At 37.3% G+C, this 27,321-nt stretch overlaps 1 protein-coding gene across 1 annotated transcript; it reads left to right on the top strand.

The window, feature by feature from the left end:
- Positions 1–2,322: 2,322 nt before the first annotated feature.
- On the top strand, positions 2,323–3,509 carry LOC311602632 (mortality factor 4-like protein 1). Its single transcript, XM_084790970.1, has one exon. It carries the CDS (start codon positions 2,647–2,649, stop codon positions 3,439–3,441), a length of 795 nt encoding a protein of 264 aa, XP_084647096.1. The 5' UTR covers positions 2,323–2,646; the 3' UTR covers positions 3,442–3,509.
- Positions 3,510–27,321: the final 23,812 nt, after the last annotated feature.

Here is a 27,321-nt window from a genome sequence, read left to right as displayed (position 1 = left end):
GTTATTGTACCCATATAACTGAATTATAATAGAAGGTTTACTTCCAATGCTCTGAAAGTGCTATCAAACTTTTTAGGAGAAATTAGTTATACAAATTAAGTGTTAGTAGATTAAAGCATAGTCATGTCAATTGCTAGTCTACTTTTTTCACAAGAATATACATCTTAGGTACAGCAGATAGATAAGACTCTATAGAAAGGCAAGGTCTTCAAAAACCCCAGAGATATGCAGAATATGACATTTAAAAATGTCTTTATTACTTTAAAGATTCACTGACAATGAGACAAGTTAACTCCTGGCAACACCAAGCCAACCTCAAAGAAGATGATGAGCATCGAAGAACCTCCTTATGGAGATGGCTTCAAATGTGGCAAACTAGCCACTGAGAGAAAGGTCCTCATTTCTACCACAGACAGAATTCTGCCTAAAAAAAAGGGCAAGCTTGGACGCAGGCAGAGTCGAAGGCCAAACTCTGCCAAGACAGGGTAAACAAATCCTTAATAGTCCTGCCTCACAAATATGTCTGTCAGATATATTGGCCCACAAGACTGAAGAAAATGCACCAATGTTATAGTTTGGGGTGACTATTCAGGTAGAAAACTGTCTCTGTCATCTTTTTATTTGGAAAGCTACTAACCTGTACTCCTGGCATACTCAAATAATCAAGTTTACTCCTTCTCAAGTCTCTGAGGAAGTTGACAACCAGGTAGTTTAGTTTTACAATGAAGCTTAATTGTTTAGGGGTTAAGATGTTTTTAGGTCTAGATAGGTGTTCTAAGTTGATAATGACAATATGTGATGGAGATTTGTTTACATTCAGAAATTTAGATGCACCAAGATAGGAAAGATGTCTTCTTCAAGGCTGTCAAATACAAATAGCCAAAACACTAAGTATGTAACATTTATATAATTCCTGCTTGTGTCATGGTTCTTCTTGCCATAGGTAATCTATTGTACATATGTGAAATAATATAAATGTATATGCACAAAAATAAAATAATTTAAAAAAGAATATGTTCTGAAATTTCCTTTTCTTTTTCATAATGCCAAGCATAAGCTGGACTTGCTTTTCAGAGCCATACACCATCAACTGTATTGCACTGTTATCAACACAGCACAGCCCGGCTCTGCTTCCTGGCTGGTGACTTATCACACTTTCATTATGACCTAAATGTCAGTGCAGAAGGGTCTATTTTCTGATGGATTAAGAAGCTACTTATTCTGATGAGACTTCAATTCTCAGTGTTATGTGGATCAAAGAAATGCCTTTTAATGGAGGGCTTGACAGAACACTGGTGCCAAAGGTTTGGTTTAATTGCTATTTCCCACCAATTGTACTGCACACAAATCCAGGCATATGGTCAGCCATTCTTGGGTGAAGAAAAAAAATATTTTTGTCTTAGCTACTTCCCCAACTCAGTTCTCCATCACTCCCAAAGCACTTTGGAGAATGGACCAGAGTCTCCACCCTCAGCTTCTGATGAAGCAACAATCCAAGCATTACAAAGAGTAGTTGGTTACTAGTAGTAAATAATGGAAGTAATGATATCACCAAGCAGGACAAAAGCATTGCATAAAAAGAATTACAAGCAAGCACATTCCAAAATTTCACAGTATATGTCAGAATAGAAGTCTGCAAAATGCACAGGTTAAAAATAAAACCAAACATTTCTCACTCTAATGTGCTTTAGAATTCCCCAGCTTATTGGCCAGTCTGTCGTGGATGAATTATTGGTACCCTTGTCTTTATCCTCACACCTGTATGAAATATGAATTAATTGAAGGTATGATCCATCTTTATTCATTTTTAGTTTCTACCTTATAGCACTCAACATAAGGCCTTGTTTTAAAAGAATTTTAACAAGTGTTTATAAAAGTACTGGCTGAATATCGAGAAATAAGCAACAGTATAGAAAACATAGTGCAAATTTTAAATCTAGACCTGTAATAACAGTTAAATCCAAGACACATATATACTAGACAAAGGGCAATAAAATAACCTACAATAAATAGGACACAGATTTGGCCAATGTTTGATTTTAAAAAAAAAAAGGATTCTGCATACCAATAAGAATCATAGGCAAAGTCAAACACTTTGTGTTATCTGCCAAGGAGATTTGTTTTAAATGAAAAGACATTAGTAAAAGTAAGTGAAAAGAAAAATAATATAAGACCACTTGTTTTGTTCTACATCTGCCTTTATGCCATTTCCCTTCTCTTTATCTCTGTTTAGGAAAATGTCCACAAAATTTAAGGAAAAATTCTACAGGTATGGTATCCACAAGCTGGTTGAAAGTCATGTCTTGAAGTTGGGTGGGGTAGAGAGTAGGGGGCGGTAGTGGGGGTGGTGGGAGAAGGAGGAGGCGCCTGAATCACTTATAAATGGCGCCCAAGCAGGACCCGAAGCCTAAATTCCAGGAGGGCGAGCGAGTGCTGTGCTTTCATGGGCCTCTTCTTTATGAAGCAAAGTGTGTAAAGGTTGCCATAAAGGACAAACAAGTGAAATACTTTATCCATTACAGTGGTTGGAATAAAAATTGGGGTGAGTGGGTCCCAGAAAGCAGAGTGCTCAAATAGGTGGACACCAACTTGCAGAAATAGCGGGAACTTCAGAAGGCCAATCAGGAACAGTATGCAGAGGGCAAGATGAGAGGGGATGCTCCAGGAAAGAAGACATCTGGTCTGCAACAGAAAAATGTTGAAGTGAAAACAAAAAAGAACAAGCAGAAAACACCTGGAAATGGAGATGGTGGCAGCACCAGTGAAACGCCTCAGCCTCCTAGGAAGAAAAGAGCTCGGGTAGATCCTACAGTTGAAAATGAAGAGACATTCATGAACAGAGTTGAAGTTAAAGTAAAGATTCCTTCAGAGCTGAAACCATGGCTTGTGGATGATTGGGACTTGATCACCAGACAAAACCAGCTTTTTTATCTTCCTGCCAAGAAGAACGTGGATTCCATTTTGGAGGATTATGCAAATTACAAGAAATCTCGAGGAAATACAGATAATAAGGAGTATGCTGCTAATGAGGTTGTGGCAGGGATAAAGGAGTACTTCAGTATGATGCTGGGCACTCAGGTGCTCTACAAATTTGAGAGACCACAGTATGGTGAAATTCTCGAGGATCACCCTGATGCACCTATGTCCCAGGTGTGTGGAGCGCCACATTTACTGAGATTATTTGTGCGAATTGGAGCAATGTTGGCCTATACACCTCTAGATGAAAAAAGCCTTGCTTTATTACTGAACTATCTACATGACTTCCTCAAGTACCTGGCAAAGAATTCTGCAACTTTGTTCAGCGTCAGTGATTATGAAGTGGCTCCTCCCGAGTACCATCGGAGGGCTGTTCTCGCTCTCTCTCACTGTGCTTGGATCTCTGTACACAGTTTGGTTGTTAGTCCTTCTCTTGTACAAATGAGATACTTTGAAGACCGTTAGTGTATAACAGAGTTGCTGTTTGTTTTCTGTTTGAATTTAAACAGAGAAAATAAAAGGAGTCACTGCTCCTTTTTTCTTGACTTTTTTTTTTCAAAGTTTCTACCAGTGTATTCAGTGATGGACAACAGAGACATGCTGTAGAGTGTTTTATTGCCTAGTTGACAAAGCTGCTTTTGAATGCTGGTGGTTCTGTTCCTTTGACACTACGCACTTTTATAATATGTGTTAATGCTCTATGACAAAATGCTCTGATTCCTAGTGCCAAAGGTTCACTTCAGTGTATATAACTGAACACTCATCCATCTGTGCTCTTTTTTTTTAATGGTGCTTAAAGAGCCCATCCTTTGCAAGTCATCTATGTTGTTCCTTAGGCATTTTATCTTTGCTAAATTGTTAAAGAATGGTGGCTTGTTTTCATGGTTTTTGTATTTGTGTCTAATGCACGTTTTAACATGATAGACGCAATGCATCATGTAGCTACGGTTTTATAGAAAAGTCAATCTTGTAGGAGTTGTTTTTCAGATCTTCAATAAATTTCTTTAAATTTCAAAAAAAAAAAAAAAAAGAAAGAAAGAAAGTCATGTCTTATGTCTTATCCATTCAAAGAAGCTCTATCTCAAGGGAACCACTGCCTATCAGGTCTCTGATTTCTTGTTTCTCCAAGTACCTAGAATAATATTTGGCTCCCTATAGACATGCATTTGTTTCAGTTTATTGTCTGACTAATGGTGAACAGAAAACTAACTGTTTGAGTTAGAGAGATTGCTCAGCAATTAAGTACACTGGTTATTCTTGCAGAGTACTTGGATTAGATTCACAGCACCTACATAGTAGCAGGTCAAAACCATCTGTAAATCCAGTCTTGAGGCATCTGATGACCTCACTTGCCTCTATGAGCACCAGTAACACATACATATGTGCAGACTAAACACCCACACAGATAAAATTTAAAAAGTAAAGTAAAAACTCAAAACCACCGTAAAGAAAAACTAAAGCTAACTGTACAGAATGCTGGTGATAATCCATTTCTTGAGAAAACAGTTTAAATTTGGCTTCTTCAAATACATAGCTACATCTGGCTTCTGTCAAATAGGCAAGTTGTCCTTTGGGGATAGTCTTTCACTGCCAGGTGGAAAAGCAAACACTTTATGATTAAAGATGCACCTCTGGAGAAAGAATTTGGAATGAATGACATAAAACTCCTTTGTGAGCTGATGGATAGATTGTTTTTTAATCAAGTGGGAAAAACTGCAGAAGGAACTTAAATTTCCCTATTTCTTGATTGTAAAGAAAGAGCATCAGGAATCTGGAATATTTCAAAAGTTGTAAAAGGCCACACAGGGGTGAGTTACTAGGGAATGGTAAGAAATTAGAGAGCAGAACATGCTCAGAGAGCAACTAATCAACAGTAAGGATAAAGACTTTTGCAAAGAAAGTAAAGCCCAGAGGACCAAAATCTTGTGGACAGAATGATTAAAACTGCCAAATTTATAAATGTAGGACATCTGTGGATGAGGTAATTTGAGTTGTTGTATTAATTACCTAAAAGGAAGTTGCCATGTGAAAGAAGCAAAAGGTCCTAAGAAGAAAATCTCCTGGGATTTAGTTTTTTTTTTTTTTTAATTTATTTTCAAGAAGAAAGTCCAAATTGCAGAATTTCCATGATTCTCCCATTGCTCTTATGATCCCTGTCTTCCACTGTTTATATTCTCTTGTGATCACCTCTTGAATAATTCAGTAAATCCAGGCCACAAGTGAGAGGAACAAATCACCAATCTTTACATGGGCCAATGACTTGAATAGACAGTTTTCAAAAGAAAGAACACAAAGAGCCAATAAATATTTTTAAATGTTCAACATGTCCAGCTGCAAGAATGCAAATTAAAGCAACTTTGAAATGCTATCTCATCCCAGACAAAATGGACACCATAAAGAAAGTAAATCACAACAAATCTAAGTGAGGATGACAAAATGTTGGCAGTAGCTTAAACTACCCCAACAAATACTGGCGAAGATGTTGGTGGGAGTACAAACTAGTATATCACCATAAAGATCAGTGTAGAAGCTTCTCAAAAAACTTGAAATAGAATTGCAATATGACCCATCTGTACAACTCCTTAACTCCTACACCCCCCCCCCCCCACACACATATCACAACATAGAGATACTTGGACACTCATATACTTCACAAAAGCAAGAAAATGGTATCATCCTAGATGTTCTTAAATTGATGAATAGATAATGAAAGCATGTATGTAAATATAATTAAATGCATTCAGCTGTAAGGGAAAAATTAAATTATAATGTTTGTAGATAGTGAGTGGTACTGGAAAATACTATATTGTGGTAATCTGAATCCTCCAAAACAAATGCCACATTTCTATCTTACATATAGATCCTATCTTTTGTTAAATAAATAAATTTATATCCTGCTGGAAGTGAATATGAGGACAGAGCAGGAAACTAGAAAGGCGTCTGCAAAACTTGAAAAGGGGCTTTTCTTATGAAAGATTAGAACTCTTGACGTTTGACAAAAACCATCATAAAATAAATCCATGCTGTAGGTATGAAAAAAAGAAAAGGGACTTTTAGAGATGGGGTAAGGAAGACAGAACAAAGTAGAAGAGACAATATAGGGGTTTAAGGGTGCTATGGAAAGGGGAGTAGAAAGATAAATAGGGAGCCTTGGGACCATGAGAATCAACCAAAATTAAATAAATATAAAAATTCCTTTGGAAATCTTTTTTTACTTTTTAAGCTAATTTTAAAAATAAAACAATTTAAAAAATATATTTTATTAATTTATTCATATTACATCTCAATTGTTAACCCATCCCTTGTATCCTCCCATTCCTCCCTCCCTCCCATTTTCCCTTTACTCCCCTCCCCTATGACTGTGACTGAGGGGGACCTGCAATTTTTAATGTGATATTGTATTAATTTTTAAGGATTTCACATACTATATATATATGTGTATCATATTCATTTCCAAACTCCTCACATCTCCACTCAGGCGCCTCCAAATCCCAAACTTCACGTGTGCTTTTTACATAATAATTAAAATGACTCCAGTTTGAGTTGTCTGTATACTCCTGGGTGTGGGGTGATAGCACATACAGATGTCCTATTTGTAACTGAGTACTCCATTGACAGTTATTGTTTGTACTTTGGCCTGTTGTGCTTTTCTTATATGAACCAGCATATACTGCAAAAAAGAAACTTATTTGTTGAAGTCTAGGAGCTGCATTAATCTACAAGCATTAAATGACAGACTCATATTATGTCCATTGAAATAATAATAGTAATGTCCCCCGTGGGGCCTGTGAGCTCCCCAACTATAGGTTCTTGGCCAGATTTACAAAATAGCATGTTTTTAAATAAAAATTAAGAAGCAGCACAAATACATTTACGTATTAAAAATTATAGCCTTCAATCCTTTCTTATAACCCCTTCTTTTTCTCTCTTTCACTTCCTCACTTTGATGAAACTATCCTCCATGTTCTATGGAATAGTCCACATGGCAAAGAACAAAGGCATCTGTTCTAATTTGCTTTCTGTTAAATACCTTGACCAAAAGCAACTTGGACAGAAAAGTTTATTTGGCTTAAAGACTATAGTCCACCAGGCCTCCCCATCCAGGGGACGTGGTCAAATATGGGACACCAGAGTTCGTGTGAAAGTCAGACTCCACTCTCCAATCAACTGTGAAGAATATCCTGTCCATTGTGTAGATCTGGGTAGGGGTTCGAAGTTTATTGCATGTATTGTCCTTGGCTGGTGCCATAGTTTGAGCAGGACCCCTGGGCCCAGATCTGCCCATCATAATGTTCTTCTTCAGGATAACAATTGAGATGAAAGATTAAAAATAAAAAAGACTATAGTCCAGCATCAAGGAAAGACAAATCAGGAACTGAAGGCAAGGAGCTTAGAGACAGAAACTGAAGCAGAGACCTTGGATAAGTGCTGCTTAGTGGCATACTTCTTTTGGCTTGCTCAACATGTTTTTTTATACAACCTAAGACCACCTGCCCAGGGAAGGTTTCTCTCACAGAGAGCTGGACCATCCTATGTCAATTAGTAATAATATCCCATAGACATGTCCACAGGCCAATCTGATGAAAATAATTATTCAACTGAGGTTCATTCTTCCCAGTTGTGTCAAACTAAAAACTAAAGCTAAATACAACAGTGTTTTCCCCAACAGCTAGTAAGGACTTGAGCCCATCTGTCCAATAGACCTCAAGAAATTTACTCCTATCAATAACTAAATCCTGTCCCAATGGAACCCAGAGGTGACTGCTATTGACTGTCACCTTGTATGCAAATTGATGAGATGTTATGAGCCAAAGAGCCAAACTATAGCATCTGCAGATATATATGACACAATTTTACTGTGCAAATAATGGTACAATGTTGTGTGCCACTGCCACTTGGGGTACCTTGTTATACATATATATAATACAACTTTGAGATCACTGATGTTTTGCAAGAGTAACAGTAATTTGTAATGAATACCATTTTGGGGAAGACAAGTGACAACAAATATTAGATTATAATGACGACCTTTGTATGCCATCAGAAAAGGGAAAACTGTTTTCAGAACAAGGTCTTAGAAAAGTCTTTGTCTTATTGTTACCAAGGATACATAATGAAATAGTATCAAGGACAGAGAACAGATTTTTTTCTAACCAAGGGCCAGAGGTTAGAAACTTAGCTGGCATCCTTAGAGACACTCTTAGTTTAATCAGCTAAGACATGTCTCTTTACCAGAGACCTTAGGGGACATAAATCTCCTTTATGACTTCCTTTCAAAGTGTTTGCTTGAATGATAAGAACTTAGATGGGAAGGGTGAAATGGAATGTTCCTGATATATTCCTGCTGGGTAAATGATAAAATGAATGAGTAGTTTACTATGAAATATTAAAGTGAGTAGTATGGTAAGGGGCAGGTAGCATGGTGTCAAAAATTCTATGAACTCTTTGTTTTTTGGACAAGGATTAGGGGTAGAAGCATGGGATAGCACGATGGTTAGAGCTGAAACTTCAGGCATGCACTCCCCTTGCCTGTGTTCTAGCTGCCCTCTACTCTGAGACTGTTGTTCAGTCAAAATTGGGGTGGGAAGACATTAGTGAAAGTTGGGCTATAACTTATTATTTCTTCAGCCTTTCCAATGACATAATGGTACTTTATATACATCTTTGAAGAGTCTAGATGTATAATATCGCTCCACATTTCCTTAGCTCTCACTTTACTTACCGTGTCTCACTATCATTTTTGCCTTTCTACCACGCCATGATATAAATAGTCTAATTATATTTATTGTAGGAGACTTATTGTAGTAGAGTTAAGGAATTTAATCAAGTAATGTAAAGGCATAAAATCCAGTTAATGACAGAGCTCTTGGAAAAATGTTTCTTTGGACTTCTAATGCAATAGCCTTTAAAATCTTCATTCTATGTTATTTCAGAACTACATAAGGAAGAAAGTATTAGAAATGTCACTGGTCATTACTGCATACATATATGAAGTCTTTCAAAAATGAAAGGTTTACTTTTCCTTTCTGACCTACAGTAAAAATATAAATGGTCTCAATGTATACAATACAAATGACCCCTAAATACCAGTGCTCTTTCACATTGCTTTAGAGGACCTTTCACTAATACCTCAGTTTTTAAAAAACATTTTAAAAATAGCGATTCATAAGATATAAAAAGATGTTCTTCTAAGAAAGGGTGTCATGATCATATTATTTTCACATTGTTGATCTGACAATGATAGATAAACATTGAAAACACAGGACTTACAAACCTTTTAACAAGATTGTGTACAATATAAATCTACATGATGTCTTAAAATATTCAGTTCTATTATATGCATTTTACAATGGAAAATCCATTTGTCTAAGAGGGTTTATGGTATTAATATACTTCAGAATATTGTTCATAAATCACAAAACTGTTGGTCTATAAACTATGATATAATATTTCTATTAATATATATTTCTTTATATTCAAGAAAATATATTGGAAAAATTTGACCCCAATATGTGTCAATACCTTTTAGACTCCTTGGATTGCTGAGAACAGTGGGAAAAATTGCATTTTGGAACTGTTTTGACAATGCTTATTCATAACCTCTCATCATAAGGAAAAGCCTTTCTAACTACAGGTAAAACAGTAGAGTTTAAGCGTGTAAAGTAAACATGTTATTTTACTAGTGAACTGTCATATCTACCCCAGAATATTTTCTGAGTCCCCTGTGTAGCCCATAGACATTAATACTCTGTTGTGACATAGTATTTTATTGATAACTCAAGGCATTCTGTACAGCTTAAAGGTCTGAACTTGGTATACTCAAGTGATTGAAAGTTTGTGGGACAATTGCTGTAAGGAATTATAACACCTCTTCAAGAAAGATGGGACTGAAACCAAAAGGACAGCTGGTTGCATTGGAAAACACTTGGTAATTAGGTTTGTCTCCAAACTCCAATAAAGTCAGAGTCCTAGGAAATTGATGGAAACCTTTTAGAAGTCAACTAACACAACAAATTCTTTATCTCCCCTCAATACTTTCTCACACACTCTGTTTCTATCTCTCTTTCTCTGTCTCTGTCTCTCTTCCTCTTGCTCTCTCCCTCGTTCTTGCTATCTTTCCCTCTCTCCTCCCCCATCTCTTTTCTCAGAGCTAGTTTCAGAGCAGACAAAGACACACACACACACACACACACACACACACACACAGCCTGTCTCAAAAAAACCACCCTCCCAAACCCAATTTTTTGTTTAACTGATAGCAAAAGTAAGTGAAATCACATACACACACACACACACACACACACACACACACACACACACACACAAAAACCCCACACACATCTACCATCTACCATATGCCAAACATTTAATCTTTCATTCTATTGAATTTTCTCACCCGAATCAAAGAAATAAAAAAAATTATTTGAAACTTTATCAATATTTTAAAGATGGCGCATAACATATCTTTCTACATGCCTAAGAACCAAAGCCCTATATTACATAAAAAATATATGATTGCCTTGAAGTTTTAAAAATTAATTATCTTGATAGTCACTAAAGATTACTAATAGAAAATTTTTCAAGGAAACATGAAATATCTAAAAAAATATATACAACTGTATTATGTCTTTCTGTTAAGAAGTATGAGCAAATGTCTACTCATACCAGAGAATACACCAATAACAGATCAAAGAAATGATTTCCCGAAGTCTAAGTTAGTGAACCAGTGTGTTTATTGGGGTTAGCAATGGTAGCAAAACTGACTTAAAGGCACATGTGTCACCAAAGCCTCCAACATGGCATGGGCAAGTACTCCTGAAAGCTGTGTCTCTGGAGCTCTCTCTACAACTTAAATGCAGTTTGACATGTTGGAGAGTCACCCTTTCCCAGCAGTTCTTGCTGGGAAATCTTGGGAGAGAACATTGAGCATCTTGTCATTTTTAAGACCTTTCTGACACATCTGAGTTGTTTACATCTTAAGCCTTACAAGTTTCATTTACTTCTTGGATTTTAGAAAGCTTCCCAACAGGATGTTTGAATTTGAAGGAAAATCCTACACAACAAACCTGCAGATGGCTTATATCTATAAGAAGTTACCTTCAAAAGTCTACCAAGACATTTTATACCTGTTTCTGTCTTAAACTGATTGTGTGTGTGTGTGTGTGTGTGTGTGTGTGTGTGTGTGTGACTATGTAAAGCAAGTCTGTATTTCCACCATTTATATCAGAGATAAATAATGGTAAACAAAGACATCACTGTTGAGATCTGGAAGCTCATTTATTAGCTCAGTACAAGTTACCCTATCCAAAGAAAATAAGGCACATTAAGTGATTTGAACTTCATTTAAATATAAAGTCTCTGAAGTTTTTTAGCATGAAAACACCAAGGTTGACTAACTATACCCTTTACAAGGATCATTCCAACTAGAGGTCCAAATATATTGAAAAAAGGCAAGAGTCAACTTCAGGTGAAGAGCTTTTCAATAAAATTAGAGCAAATCAAAGCCTTCAATCAGCAAATAAATAGTTACAAATTTATATGTAGCAAATGTTGGAGATACAAAGATAAACGGGAAAATTATAGATGTTCCTAAATATTATCAAGAAAGAAGTATTGTACTATAAGGGAGGAAAACATAAGAGACTATTTTACCATATAAAACATGAGGTGTAACAGAAGCATGAAAATATATTCTTAATAATATTTCTAATTAATGTGGGCCAGAGTAAACCTGAAGGAAGACTCAGCCTACAAAGTTTAGGTAAATGAGGCAGCTATACCAATAGAAGAAGGTTGATCAAGCAACAGATACATAATGAGATATTTATTTTTTTTATAGATAAATAAAAGCTTTGGTTTACCAGAAGATCCCTAACCCTTGAAGAAAGATCCCAGGAGACCAGTGAAAGGGTATTAACAGAACATTGAAAAAGCTAATAAATTTAATCCAACTTGGGTGCATACAATGTTTAATTCATACAAATGAACACTATTCATTTGATTGTGTATCGTTATATCATAGCATATGGAAACAATACATTTGGACATTTCCTCTTAACCAATAGTATTATCCAATGAAAAATAGACAGTGAACATGATAATGTTTTACTAAAAATTACAGTAGTGACTTTTAACATGGATAAGGCCCAAGTTTGCTAAAGAGGTATGAATTATTCAGAAGTCAAGGGCCATGCATGAAGTGTTTCTATCATATCTGTTTGTTTACATGTTCACTAGAGGTTTTGTAACCAAAACTTGTGTAACAACCCTTGAGTGATTCAAGTGCATTTTTGCAGACATCCAGAAGCCTTTCAGACTACCAAATTGCATAGATAATGGGCAATATCTTTAACTAGTACAGGAAGTTGAATAGGCTTTGCAAATGTGTTCCAACACAAGGACTCACACAAAGACACACACACACACTTCTTCCATTCAACCTACATAAAGAGAAAGCTTCAGCCTTTTGAGATCTTAAGAACATTTGATCTGTATGCAAAGTCATATGTGTTTGCATCTCCCCCCCCCCCATCCCTAAGCCTTTTCTACCACAAGTATGGCTTTAATTTTCATTATCTGCTTTTGAGATTGCATGTCAAAGTGAAAACAATGTTCGTACCAGGAAAAAAATCAGTTGTTCATCAGAAAACTGCTCAGGATTCATCCTCAGGTTCACCCACTTTCCCACAATATTGTTAGTGGGAATGAATTCAATTCAATATCTATGATGTAGGAGTGACATATTAAGGTGTAAATCAAACACATGCAGTAGACAGAATCCCAAGTTGCAGAGAGGTCCTGGGACTTCATAGCTACTAACCCATCACTATACAGGAACTATGGAGATATTCATAGTGTCTTCCACTTAGTCTCTATTTTATTTTTCTCGGTATATGATGGTGTTTCCTCTGATTTTCTTCTTCTGCTATATAATCGTGAGCTATCCCATCAACTCATACAGCTGTAAATTACAAATAAACTAAAAAGTCTTGAATTACATGATTCCTTTGGATGTTTTCCCCCTGAACACAAGCCATAAATATTTAAAAGCTTATTGGACATTTGTACCTAAACATCTTTTTCAAAATGAGCTCAACAATTCTGTAATTGAGCCCTTATTATTCTCATTTACCTTTGTTCTCAGATATGGTTCTCTTTTGAAATCATGTCTTTCTATTTTCATGACAGCAACTGTTCACTAGTGGTACAAGTTGAGAAATCATTAGACCTAAACTTCCACTCCTCATCATCTTACACTGCCATTCAAGTAATTTGCTACAGTGCATCAATTCCATTTTTGAATGCCTGTTTATCTTTCCCTTATACTCATTCTTAGCATTAGAGTTTAGATCCTTAGTATCTTTCATCTCTTGCTTTCAGCTATAGACTTAGTCCTTCAGCCTGCTACCCACAATGATGCTTCACTGACTCATATACATATGTCTTTATTCACTCATACCATTTTTAAGATGTTGCATAGGGTCTGGCATAGAATAAACCAGTCAAATGAGTAAATGCTTTCTAGAGAGGTCATTGCAATGGTCCTTTTCAATTTCATTCCTCAAAGATGCTCAAGTTACATTAAATAATGAAATAGAAGTGAACTCACTTCTGTCTTTATAGACCCAAAGATTCATTATACTTGGTGACTTAATTTTCCTAATGTCTCTTGTCTTTGGGCCTTTTGACCTTTGAATTTTTGATGATATTCATGGCAACAATATGCTTGTGTGATTGCTCATGTTTGAATATATAGTCCCCTTCCAAAAGCTTGAGTATTGAAGGTTTATTCTTGATGCAAACAGTATTCCCAGGTGGGACTTTGGGGACATTATTAGATCATAAGACTCCACCTTTATTAGTAGATCAATCTGACAATAGGTTCAAAACTGGAACTCTTAAAGTACAACCTAGGCAGATGAAGGAGTCTACTGGGGGCATGCCTTTCAAGATTTTCTCTTGTCCTGGCTCCTTCCTGTCTTCCCCTTCTCCCATCAGATGCCATGTAGTGAGTAGCTCTGTTGAATCCTTTCTGCCATTGTGGCCCATATCACCACAGCCCAGATGCAATTAAGCCAGCCATCCATTATGGAAACTCCTATGAATCTTTCCTTCATTAACATGTTTGCCTCATATTTGTAAAAGCAGTAAATATAATAATTATAGAGTAATACAGGGAGACACCAGCTATATTAGTAAGTTATATAATGGTAACATCCACTATATAACCATCATTGTCTCTATATTCCTAGTCTATTCTAATGTCTCTTATATACTAGATAACTCAATCATGGTATATGAATAAATGAGACAAGCAGCTCAGCTTCGTGTCCTGTGGCTGAGTCATTCCTTCCCCAGTTACAAACCCCATCTCTACAGATAATCAGACAGCTATGGAAGCCACTATCTCCAGAGCCTGGCAAGGAACATTATGATCTGTTATAATCTGATGAACACTCTTGCAGTGGAGTGGAGTTCATGTAGAATAGATGTTCATGTATTCCAGCATGTCTTCTTAACCATTATATTTCTTAATATAACTGGATAGATACATGGTAAATGTAACAGTAGCTCAAGACTAATTTTTCAGTGTCTGTTTTGTCAAGCATACATCCTACATAAGACCTTCCAAGGTAAAGTCAGTCAAGTTGCCACTTGCTATTCAACGACATTAACGATTTGCTATCACCATTTCCTTCTCTGAATAGGTGAATGTCCCCAATTTTTTGATATAGCTATGTTCTGTCTTTCCTTGTGAAAATTCCAGGGCGGACTCTCCATGAATATGTGATGATGATTGAAGAGATATTCAGAAATAATCCTCCATACCCTTACCTCATCCCTTGTCATTTAGATTTTTCTTAGGACCCTTAGATGATAGATTATGGCTAAAATGGAAGGTCTTCTTCCCATATACACCTTTTTAACTCTTTTCTTCCTTCCTTCCTCTGAAAACTCCAATTCTGCAAACCACAAATACATTTTTGAATGCTTATTTTGGGAGCTCAGCTAACAGATTGCAATTCAAGTGACGGCCTTTGTAAGTTGGAGAGACTCCCGAACTTCAATGCTGGGGCTTCTTTTTAAAGCTACCTTTGTGTAAATGGGAACATAGAGAAATGTGTCAGCATGAATTCCCAGGTCAAGAGAAAGTCCGCTGTTTTCCACTAAGCATGGCTTTTTAAAAAGTCCCACCCAGAACCCAGGGGGGTATGCTCAAACTACTGCACCAACCAAGGACAGTACATGCAGTAAACATCAAACCCCTACTCAGATCTAGCCGATGGACAGGACATTCTCCACAGTGGGGCCTGACTCAGACATGAACTCTGGTGCCCCATATTTGACCACTTCCCCATTGTGGGGAAGCCTACTGGCACTGAGAGAAAGGATAAGCAGGCTACTAAGATGAGACTTGATAGCCTATAACCAAATAGTGAGAGAGGAGGTCCTCCTCGGTCATAGACCTAGGGAAGGGGAATAGGGTGAAAGTGGGAGGGAGAGAGGAATTAGTGGATACAAGTAAAGGGAAAACAATTGAGATGTAATCTGAATACATTAATTAAATAATAAAAAAATAAATCTCCCCTAGAGAGGAAAAACATAGTTAATGCTACAATTATATAAAGATGTTAACCTATGCCTGTGTTGACACCACCCCCTGCCATTTAATTTCATGCAGGTAACAACTGACCTGCTTATTTGTATGACTCCTAAGCAGAGTTGAATTTGCCTGTCATTAGTATAAATCAATCATTTTAAGATGTTCTTTCCTGTGCTTAATGCACTTTTTAGAGGGAATAGTAACAAGAGTGTTAGTATTGAGTGTTGACAGTGACTGCTGGCTTCCCCAGATTTCCCTACTGTGTTGGACCAAATAAAGGCTTTGTGAGTCAGAAAAAAGAAGGAAAAAAAGGAGTGTCTGATACCAGAATCTTCAAGCTAATAAAAAATTAGTCATGCGTGATTTCTAAGGCCATCTAGCTTTAAAGCTTTTCTTAGCATTCTTTCAAATACTACATTTTGTGTGTGTGTGAGTAATTTCATCAGTTATCATCTCTAAATAGAAAAATATTAATGATATTTTGTCTTTTCAAAGACATTGATCATTAAATACATTAACCTCAGCCCAAGAGGAAAATACAGTCTGAAAAAAAAAAAACAACAACAAAAACAAAAAAACAAGGTATACTGGTTGGTGAGATATTTGCAAGACCCAGAGAATGGAGATCATGATGGAAATTTAGACTGGAAAGTTCCTTCTAGGCAACAACTGAGATAAATCACCAGAAGCTTTTCTTGTCTGTGGATGTTAAAATAGGAAATGCACAGCCCTATTTCAAACCATACGTGCATATACACATTCACAAAATATAGGCTGTGAGTTTCAGAAATAAATATCATCTTATCTCAAAGGGAGACCCACCATCTGTCCCAATACCCCACTGGGTGGAGTCTCTTAGAGGACATCTATGTTGGGCTAATATCTACTTATAAGTGAATATATACCATGCATGTCTTTCTGGGTCTGGGTTATGTCACTCAGCATTATCTTTTCTAGTTCTGTTCATTTGCTTACAAATTTCAAGATTTCCTTGTTTTTACTAGCTGAATTGTATTCCATTGTGTAGATGTACTACAGTTTCTTTATCCATTCTAGGTTGTTTCCAGGTTCTGTCTACTGTGAATAAAGCTGCTATGAACATGGTTGAGCAAATGTCCTTGTTGTATGGTAGAGTGTCTTTCACGTATATACCCAGGAGTGGTAGACCTGGGTCTTTAGGTAGCACTATTTCCAATTTTCTGAGAAAGCACCAGATTGATTTCCACAGTGGTGGTATAAGTTTGCACTCTCAATATCAATAGAGGAGTTCTCCCCTTTCTCCACATCCTCACTAGCATGTGCTGTCACTTGAATTTTTATCTTAGCTATTCTGCTAGGTGTAACATAGAATCTCAAAGTCATTTTGATTTGCATTTCCCTGATGACTAAGGATGTTGTTGAGCATTTCCTTAAGTGTTTCTCATCCATTTGATATTTCCCTGTTGAGAATTCAATATTTAGGTCTATTCTCCATTTTTTAATTGGGTTTTTTTTGGTTTGATGGTGTTTAATTTCTTGAGTTCTTTATATACTTGGATATCAGCCCATTGTTGGATGTAGGGTTGGTGAAGATCTTTACCAATTCTGTAGGCTGTCATTTTGTTCTGTTGACAGTGCCTTTTGCATTACAGAAGCTTTTTATTTTCATGAGGTCCCATTTATTAATTGTTGATGTTAGAGCCTAAGCTGTTGGCATTCTGTTCAGGAAGTTGTCTCTTGTGCCAATGAGTTCAAGGGTCTTGCCCAATTTTTCTTCTACCAGATTTTGTATGTCTGGTTTTATGTTGAAGTCTTTAATCCACTTGGACTTGGAGTTTTGTGCATGGTGATGAATATGGATCTATTCGCATTTTTCTATATGTAACCATCCAGTTACACTAGCACCATTTGTTGAAGATGCTATCTTTATTTTTACATTGTATGGTTTTGACTTCTTTGTCAAAAATCAAGTGTCCATACTGTTTTTAATTCTGGGTCTTCTACTAGATTCCATTGATAAACTAGCCTATTTCTATGCCAGAATCATGCCATTTTTATTACTGTTGCTCTATTGTACAGCTTGAGATCCAGAATGGAGATTCTTCCAGAAGATCTTTGATTATACAACATTGTTTTAGCTATTCTTGGTTTATTGCTTTTGTTTATGAAGTTAAGAATTGATCTTTCAATGTCTGTAAAGAATTGTGTAGGAATTTTGATAGGGATTTTATTGAATCTATAGATTCCATTTTTAAGATGGTCATTTTTAATTGTTGATCCTCTTGATCCATCTTCTGATATCTTCTAAAATATCTTTCTTCAGAGAATAGAAGGTTTTTTCTATACAAGTATTTCACTTACTTGGTTAGAATTACACCAAGATACTTTATATTTTTGGTGACTATTGTGAAGGGTATTGTATCCCTAATTTCTTTCTCAGCCCGTTTGCCATTTGTATACAAAAGGGCTATGAATTTTTTTGAGTTGATTTTGTATTCAGCCACTTTGCTGAAGGTATTTATCAGTTGCAGGTGTTCGCTGGTGGAATTTTTGGGGTCACTTATGTATACCATGTCATCTGTGAATAGTAATACTTAATCTTTCTCCTTTCGGATATGGATCTCCTTGGTCTCCTTTTGTTTTCTTACTGCTCTAGCTAGAACTTCAAGTACTATATTGAAGAGATATGGAGAGAAGCAGCCTTGTCTCATCCCTTATTTTAGTGGAATTTCTTTGAGTCTACATCCATTTAATTTGATGTTGGCTATCAGTTTGCTGTATATAGCCTTTATTGTGTTTAGGTATGTGCCTTGTATCCCTAATCTCTCCAAATCTTTAAATAGGAACAGGTGTTGGATTTAGTCAAGTGCTTTTTCTGCATCTAAGGAGATGGTCATGTGGTTTTTTTTTCTTTCAGTTGGTTTATGTGGTGGACAACATTGATGGATTTCCATATATTCAACCCTCCTGTATGCTGGGATGAAGCCTACTTCATCATGGTGAACGATATCTTTGATGTGTTCTTGGATGCGGTTTGTGAGTATTTTATTGAATTTTTTGCATCAATGTTCATGAGAGAAATTCTCTTCTTTGTTGGGTCTTTGTTTGGTTTAGTATCAAGATGACTGTGGCCTCATAGATAGAATGAATTTTGTAATGTTCCTTCTGTTTCTATTTTGTGCCATAGTTTGAAGAGTATTGGTATTAGTTATTCTTGGAAAATCTAGTAGAATTCTGTACTGAAACCATCTGGCCCTGGGCTTTTTTTAGTTGGGAAACTTTTGGTGACTGCGTCTATTTCCGCAGGAGATATAGAACTATTAAAATTGTTTACATGATCTTGCTTCAACTTTGGCAAATGGAATCTATCAAGAAAATGTCCATTTCATTTAAATTTTCAAATTTTCTGACATATAAGCTTTTGAAGTAAGATGTAATGATTCTTTGGATTTCTTTGGTGTCTGTTGTTATATTTCCCTTTTCATTTCTGATTTGGTTGATTTGCATAGCATTTTTCTCCCTTTTAGTTCATTTGGCTATCTTATTGATTTTCCCAAAGGACAAGCTCTTTGTCTTATTGATTCTTTGAATGGTTTTCTTTGTTTCTAATTTATTGATTTTAGCCCTTAGTTTATTTACAGCCATCTTCTCCTCTTGGCTGTGTCTGATTCTCTTTTTCTAGGGCTTCCAGATGTGCCATTAAGTTACTCCTTTAAGATATTTCCAATTTCTTCATGAAGGCACTTAATGGTATGAACTTTCTTCTTAGCACTACTTTCATTGTGTCCCATAATGACCACTGCTGGGTGAAGCCTCTCAGAAGACAACTCTGCTAGGTTCCTTTCTGTAAGCATAACAGTGTATTGTGAATAGTGTTAGGGGTTGGCTCTCTTCCATGGGGTGGGTCTTGGGTTGGACCAGGTATTGGTTGGACACAGCCTCAATCTGTACTCTTTCTTGTCTTTACCACTTTCATATCTTATAGTCACAGTGAGTTTTGATACATAGATTTTGTGGGTGGGTTGGTATTCTCCTCCCTCCACTACGAGTCTTGTCTATTTAGAGGTATCCTCTTCAGTCTCTATGACCCCTGCTACTAGGATTCTCAGCTTAGGTTCCTCTCATATCCTACAAGAAACCTATTATGATTTAGGTCTCCAGGTTGTCACAGAGATGTCCCCACCCACAGTTTTTCTCTTCTCTGTAGGCCTTCTGTCCTCCTACCCCTGCTCTCCTCAGGTCTAATCTCCAAGTTTATTTCTCTCTGCACACCCTCTCCTACTTTGTTCCCTCTCTTCAGCCACTACCTCTATCTATTTTACTTCCTCCTTCTGAATGAGATTTAAACATCCTCCCTTGGGCCCTCATTGTTATTTATCATCTTTAAAATGCTATCTTTTTAACATGGCATGGCCATTGTACTCACAAACTCAGAAAAACTGTGGTTACCTACAGAACATGGGACTAACCATTATCCCATCATACATAGTGGAGTGACTCATAAGGTCTCTACACCTTTCTGATGACAGCCACAATAATCAACTTTTAGAATAAGATTTCACACTCCCTGTTGGAGAATGAACAGCTACATAAATTAGAACATGTGCTTCAAATAGAATGGAGTAACAGGAAAAGGTTGATGTTTATATGTAGTATTGGTAAGTGGTGGATGAAGTGAGGAGGATGCTAGAGTAGGGATGATACTGACAGGCAGGCAGACACACACACACACACACACACACACACACACACACACACACACACACACCTGTGCGTGTGCTTGGGCAATGGGGTCAGGGAATGAGAATCAGAGAGGAAAATAAATTGATTTGAGTAAGAACCATTGGTTCACATTCTCTAAAACACACCATGGGCCAGAGAGAAGAAATTAGATAGATAAAAGATGTGGAGATGGGGACTGTGGAAAGAGCTAACATAATGAGACTGAGCTAGGCTTAGAAAACCTGCTTTGTTATAATTCCTAAGCATTTGATATCTATATTGGCAAAACTACACTATACAGACCTGCCTCTTTACAAGGTTTCAGGGAGCTTGGTAAAATGAAGATTTCCAATCATAGTGACTTTCTACTTTTATGCAAATGGAATAAAATTATCAAATGGTTTATTTAAATTGGTAGAATTAATAGTATAATAAATATTTTTCAAATGCAGATTTGTAGGTCCTGAACCAGACTCACTAAACCAAAAGCTCCTGGTTTGAAACTCTTGAATCTGTTATCTGGGCTTCCTGTGACATTTCCAATTTTTACTGAAGAGGCATATCTGGCAATGTAGATGAATCGTGAAATTATGCAAATGAAGGAAAAAGGAAGAATAGTGTGAAAAATAATATTTGCATAAATCTAAAATCTATGAAGATTCTATAAACATATACAGACAAAAAGTTAAATATTTTCTACCCTATGATGGTTGGCTACAGTAAAAAAACATGAAGGGCTGACAAAGAGACAGAAACAGAGATCCTTAGGAACATATTTTTTACTAGCTCTTGACATCAAAATCCTACCTTTCAACTCACTAAGGAATGAAATGAATAACTTTGCTGTTCTACCAACTTCCCCAGTCTACTTTTAGAGTCAGTTTGGTCTTGGTATGTACCAGTGGCAGACAATGGCTTGTAACCATTGCACTTCCTGTTTTACTTTAAACTTTGGTGCACAAAACCTCATAATAAAATGTTTGTAACTAGTTGGTTCAGTAACTACCCAAGGAAAAAGAAAGGACTTATACCTCATAATCAGTTAAGATAAATCTCCACATTGATGCTTCGATGTCTTTTAAAATATAGTCTTAGAATTTCAATTTCTGAGTTGTTTACAGAAAAGAAATCAGAGCAATTAGCAACAGGAAGCATATATTAAGGAAAGGCAATTAGTTTTATTGGACTATTATTTATGTTTAACCCTCCTGAGTGCAAAACATTGAATCCAGTAAATTATACCTCTTCGTCAATGCTTAAGAACTTCCTCATTGTTTCTCAAAGTGTGACCTTTGACCCAGTTACACTGGTATATCTGAGAACTTATAGAAAAGTAAATTTTGGACATTTGTCCAAATGTTCTAAATAGAATCTAAGGGAACAGTGCTCAGAGACCTTGCTATTAAGTCCTCTGTGGCTTTCTGAACACTGAAATCTTGACAGCCTGTTCTTAGACTTGAAAGTCAACCAGCTCAGCCAATACTATTGCCTCATCCAGATGTTAGCTGGGGAAATGAAGGACCTTCAAATGAATTCAGAAACAAATGAAATCCATTTAGAGTTCTAAGAACAGAATATTCTACAAAAAGTCTGCTTTAATTCAATTAAAACAAAAAACTGGCTACACTCACTTGTCCCTCACATAAGCACCTACACAGGTCCCTATAGTCTAACACCTGCCAATGCTCTTTTTCACAACGCACGGCTGCTTCTTTAACCATGAAGGGACAGCTTTCCATCAGTTACTACTAGCTCTATGTATTGGTTCATATGATATTATACTAAGGATATCTGCAACTTCACAGTACTAAGAAAAGCAATCCAAGGAATTTCCCTCTTCCTTCCCCACTCCCTGTCACTCACAAAACTTACCTGAGCACATACATACACAAAAGACACATACATAACCTTTCTCACCCTCCTTGCCTCATTTGTGTAAATAATTATCAAATAATACCATGAAAAGTCTTGAGGCTATATGTTTGATCCAGAATATTTTATATCATGACAAAAGTCCAATTATTACAGTGACAACACAGATTAGTAACGTGACTCTGCCAACAGAAAACATGAAACCAAGCCTTCATAGGAGCAAACAAAAATAGTAAGTTGATGCTCAGTCTTATTTTTTGTTTGTTTTCACATTTGTTCACCTCTGTTAAGTTTACTATATTATGAAAGCCAAGCAAAATATTTTAGATTGTGAGTCATTCAGTTTGGACTTCTGCTTTACTTTACACCAAGTGACACAACTTCTATTAAGAAAAATTGGCTGCCTTTGGTCAAATCATTATGTGTGTGTGTGTGTGTGTGTGTGTGTGTGTGTGTGTGTGTATCTTTCCAAACAAGTGTTGTGCTGTGCAATCTACATGTAGAAGCTACCTATTAAAAGACCTGCAATACACCCATCAGAATGGCTAAGATCAAAAATTCAAGTGATATCACATGCTAGTGATGATGTGGAGAAAGAGGAACACTCCTTCATTGCTTGTGGGAATGCAAACTTGTACAACCACTTTTGAAATCTATCTGAAACTTTCTCTGAAAACTTGGAATAAGGCTTCTTCAAGACCTAGCTATTCCACTCCTTGGAATATACCCAGAAAATGCTCCACCAAACAACAAGGACATATGCTCAACCATATTCATACGAGCCTTATTCAGAATAGCCAGAACTGGGAAACAGCCTAAGTATCCCTCAGTTGAAAACTGGATAAAGAAACTCTGGTACATTTACACTATGGAGTACTACTCAGCTATTAAAAACAAGGAAATCCTGAAATTCGTGGACAAATGGATGGAACTAGAAATGATCATAATGAGTGAATTAACCCAGAAGCGGAAAGACTCACATGGTATATACTCACTTATAATTGGGCACTAGCCCAAAAAGCAAGTCTCACAAAAGTCATCATTTACCAGGAGATTGGGATAGATGTGAGGACATCCTACTGGGACTCTAGGTAAGAGAAATATAGGAGATGCGGAAATAGAAGGACCCAGAGGGTCCTAGAAACCTACAAGAACATCTTGATGGGTAGATCAGGCCCAGAGGGGTCTGCTCAAACTATTACACTAACCATAGACAAAACAAGTAGTAATCATTGAACCCCTACTCTGATCTACCCAATGGACAGAACATTCTCCACAGTTATGTAGAGAGTGGAGAATGACTCTGACTTGATAGCCTATGACCATATAGTGGGGGAGGAGGTCCCCTTCTGTCACAGACCTAGGGGAGGGGAATAGGGTGAAAGCTGGAGGGAGGGAGGAATGGGAGGATATAAGTGATGGGATATCAATTGAGTTGTAATCTGAATAACCTAATAAAATTAAACTTAAACAAAAAGCAAAAAAGACCTGTAATAAAAAATAAAAAAATAAAAAATAAAAAAATAATTAAAAAATAATTTTAAAAAATCTGTAATAGCTGGTAATGCGGCTTTGTAGTTACATGGTTGTTCAGAATGCAGGGGGCCCTTTATTCATTCTCCTGCACTCTATTGAAAAATTGCCAGTAAGAGGTTTGGATTTAGAAAATGGTGATTGCTCAGTTGTTTCTGGCTTCTGGCTATTACAAACAAAGCTGATATGAACATAGTTGATCAAATATCCTTGTTGTATGGTGGGGCCTCTTTTTGGTATATGCTCAGGAGCTGGGTCTTGTGGGAGCACTAGTCCAATTTTTTTCAAAAAGCACCATATTGTTTTCCAAAGTGGTTGTACAAGTTTGCACCCCCACCCACAATGGAGGAGTGTTCCCTATTCTCCACATCCTCCCCAGCATGTGCTGTCATTTGAGCTTTTGATCTTAGCCATTCTGATAGTTGTAATATGCAATCTCAGAGTCATTTTGATTTGCAGGGAAACACCAACCCTCCCACAAAAACTTTAACCCAAAATTTACCCTGCCTTCCAGATGTGCAGGGATAAAAATAGAGCAGAGATTTAGGGAATGTCTAACCAATGCTTGGCCTAACCTGAGACCCACACCATGGGAGAGAGACAACCCCTGACACTATTAATGATACTGTGCTATGTCTTCAGGCAGGAGCTTAGCATAGCTGTCCTATGAGAGGCTTCACTCAGCAGCTGATGGAAACAACAGATACTGAGACTCACAGCCAAACATTGGGAAGAGTGCAGGGAAACTTGTGGAAGAGTGGGGAGAAGTAGACAATGGAGGGCACAGGAGCTCCACAAGAAGACTAACAGAGTCAACTAACCAGGGCCCAGGTGGGGCTTGCAGAGAGGGAAGCACCACCACAGACCGTGCATGAACTGGACATACAGCCCACTACATAGATGTAGCCTATAGGCAGTGAAGGCTTCGTGTTGGTCCCTTATTAAGGGGAACAGGGACTGTTTCTGACCTGGACTCTGTTGCCTGATATTTTTTTTATCACTTCAACCTGAAGGGGCTGCCTTGCCAGGCCACAGGGAAAGAGGATGCCCTCAGTCCTGATGCAGTGTGATGTGCTAGAGTGGGTTGGTAGGCCTCCCTTTCCTGAAGAATATGGAAGAAGAGGGAGGGAGGGTGGGACTGAGCAGATTGGAGGGAGGAGGCTAAGGTTGGATATAAAGTGAAAAAATGAGAAAATAAATTTTTTAAAAATCTGAATGAAAATGGCGACTGCTCTGTGTAGAATCAAATACTGATTCCAACACTGTCTGATAGTGAAGTATTCATAAGTGTATTAGAAACAATAATAGGTGGAATTGCTTCTTCTTGGACTTCTTCCTCTTAGCTTACTTTTTATGCTTATCTAAACTTCTCTCGCTCTTGTTTTTCTTGCATAAGGAAGATGCCACTAATTCCTAAATTGGTTCATTTTATAATCAAAAACACAAACAAAATGTCAAAAGATAGAGATAAATTAAAACTGTAATGAAACACCATTACCTACCCAACAGATGACTAACATTTGAAAGACAGACAAGCCAAAGTCATGGGTAGGATACGGAATACCTGGAATTACTATATTCTGCTATTAGAACTACAAATTACTTTAACTTCTCTAGAAATTGTTTGATATTCTCTGGTAAAGTATAACATTTGCCTCTTGTAAGGCTCAACCATTTTGATGTTAGGTATTTACTCAAGAGAAATATACACATCTATCTAGACTTGTAGCAAATGTTTGTTTCCATTTTATTGATAAAGACTCAAAACTGGAAACAATGCAAATGTCTATACAAACTATTATGAACAATGAATATATGCCTATATTGATACACAATATAATACAATATGCTTTTTCATTATTTACTTTACATCTTGATCAGAGCTTCCTGTCCTTCTTCTCCCCCACCCCCAGTCCTTCCTCTTACCTTCCCTCCTCCATTCCCCCTCCATTTCTCCTTAGAAAAGGGGAGAACTCTCATGGATATCAATCTGCCATGGCATGTGAAGTTGCAGTAGGACTTGGTATATCTTCTTTTTTTCCTTTATTAATTTATTCTTGTTACATCTCAATGGTTATCCCATCCCTTGTATCCTCCCATTCTTCCCTCCCTCCCATTTTCCCCTTATTCCCCTCCATTATAACTGTTCCTGAGGGGATTACCTCCCCCTGTATATGCTCATAGGGTATCAAGTCTCTTCTTGGTAACCTGCTGTCCTTCCTTTGAGTGCCACCAGGTCTCCCCCTCCAGGGGACATGGTCAAAGGTGAGGCACCAGAGTATGTGAGAAAGTCATATCCCACTCTCCACTATACTGTGGAGAATGTTCTGTCCATTGGCTATATCTGGGTAGGGGTTTAAGGTTTACCGCCTGTATTGTCCCGAAATTTGTGGATAAATGAATTGAGCTAGAAATGATCATAATGAGTGAGTTAACCCAGAAGCAGAAAGACTCAAATGGTATATACTCACTTATATCTACATATTAGCCCAAGGGGCATGTCCCACAAAAGCCTTCTCTTACCAGGAAACTGCGACAGAGGGGAGGACATCCTATTGGGACTCTAGATGAGAGAATCATGGGAGAATGGCAAAGTAGAAGGATCCAGAGGGTCCTAGAAACCTACAAGTAGAACATTATGATAGGCAGATTTGGGCCCAGGGGTCCCACTCAAACTAAGGCACCAGCCAAGGTATATCTTCTTTTGAGCCCAGATAAAGCTGTGCAGTTAGAAGGAAAGGATCCAAAAGCAGGCAACAGAGTGAGAGACAGCTACTGCCCCTGCTTTTAGGTATCCCACATGAAGACAAAGCTGTATATTTATTACATATGTGTGGGGGTCCTAGGTCCATCCCATGCATGATCTCTGGATGGTGGTTTCATCTCTATGATCACCTATGGGTCCAGGTTAGTTGATTCTGTAGGTTTTATTGTGATGTCCTTGATGTATCTGTTTCCTTCAATCTTTTTCTCTCCTCTTCCACAAGGTTCCCCAAGTCCCACCTAATGTTTGGCTATGGATATCTGCATCTGTTTCCATCAACTGCTGGGTAAAGCCTCTCACAGGACAATTATGCTAAGCTCCTGTCTACAAGCATAGCAGAGTAGCATTAATAGTGTTCTCTCTCATGGCATGGAGAAAGAGGTCAAGTTGGGCCAATCATTGGTTGGTAATTCCCTCAATTTCTGCTCCCTCTTCATCCCTGTACTTCTTATAGGCAGGAAATATTGTGGGCCCAAATTTTTTTTTGGCTGGGTTGGTGTTCTTATCCTTTCATTGGAAGTCTTGCCTGGTGATGGGAAGTGGTTGTTTCAGGTTCCATATCCCCTATTGCTAGGAGTGTTAGCTATGGTCACCCTCATAGATTATTACTAAGAGTTTCCATTGTCTGGGGTTTGTTTCTAGCTTGTCCAAGGGATGCCCCCCACACTAATTTCAGTTCTCTCTCCATGTTTCCCACACTTGATCCTTTCTGTTCCTCTCCCCACTGCTTCTTCTACCCAGTTCCTTCCTTCCATCTAGTCCCTCATGACTCCTATTTCATTTCACTTTCTCAGTGAGATTTAAGCATTCTCCCTTGTCCCCTGCTTGTTACTTCAGTTCTTTGCTTCTCTAGACTATAGCGTGGTTATCC

Source organism: Acomys minous, assembly GCF_964271855.1.
Source record: "Acomys minous genome assembly, chromosome: 7".
Lineage (NCBI taxonomy): Eukaryota > Metazoa > Chordata > Mammalia > Rodentia > Muridae > Acomys > Acomys minous.
The sequence above is the reverse complement of the archived record's forward strand: the minus strand, read 5'-3'. Positions and strand labels throughout refer to the sequence as shown.

Excerpts from the sequence above, each read along its gene's own strand:
- LOC311602632 (XM_084790970.1), top strand. The coding sequence starts at position 2,647 with ATGAGAGGGGATGCTCCAGGAAAGAAGACATCTGGTCTGCAACAGAAA.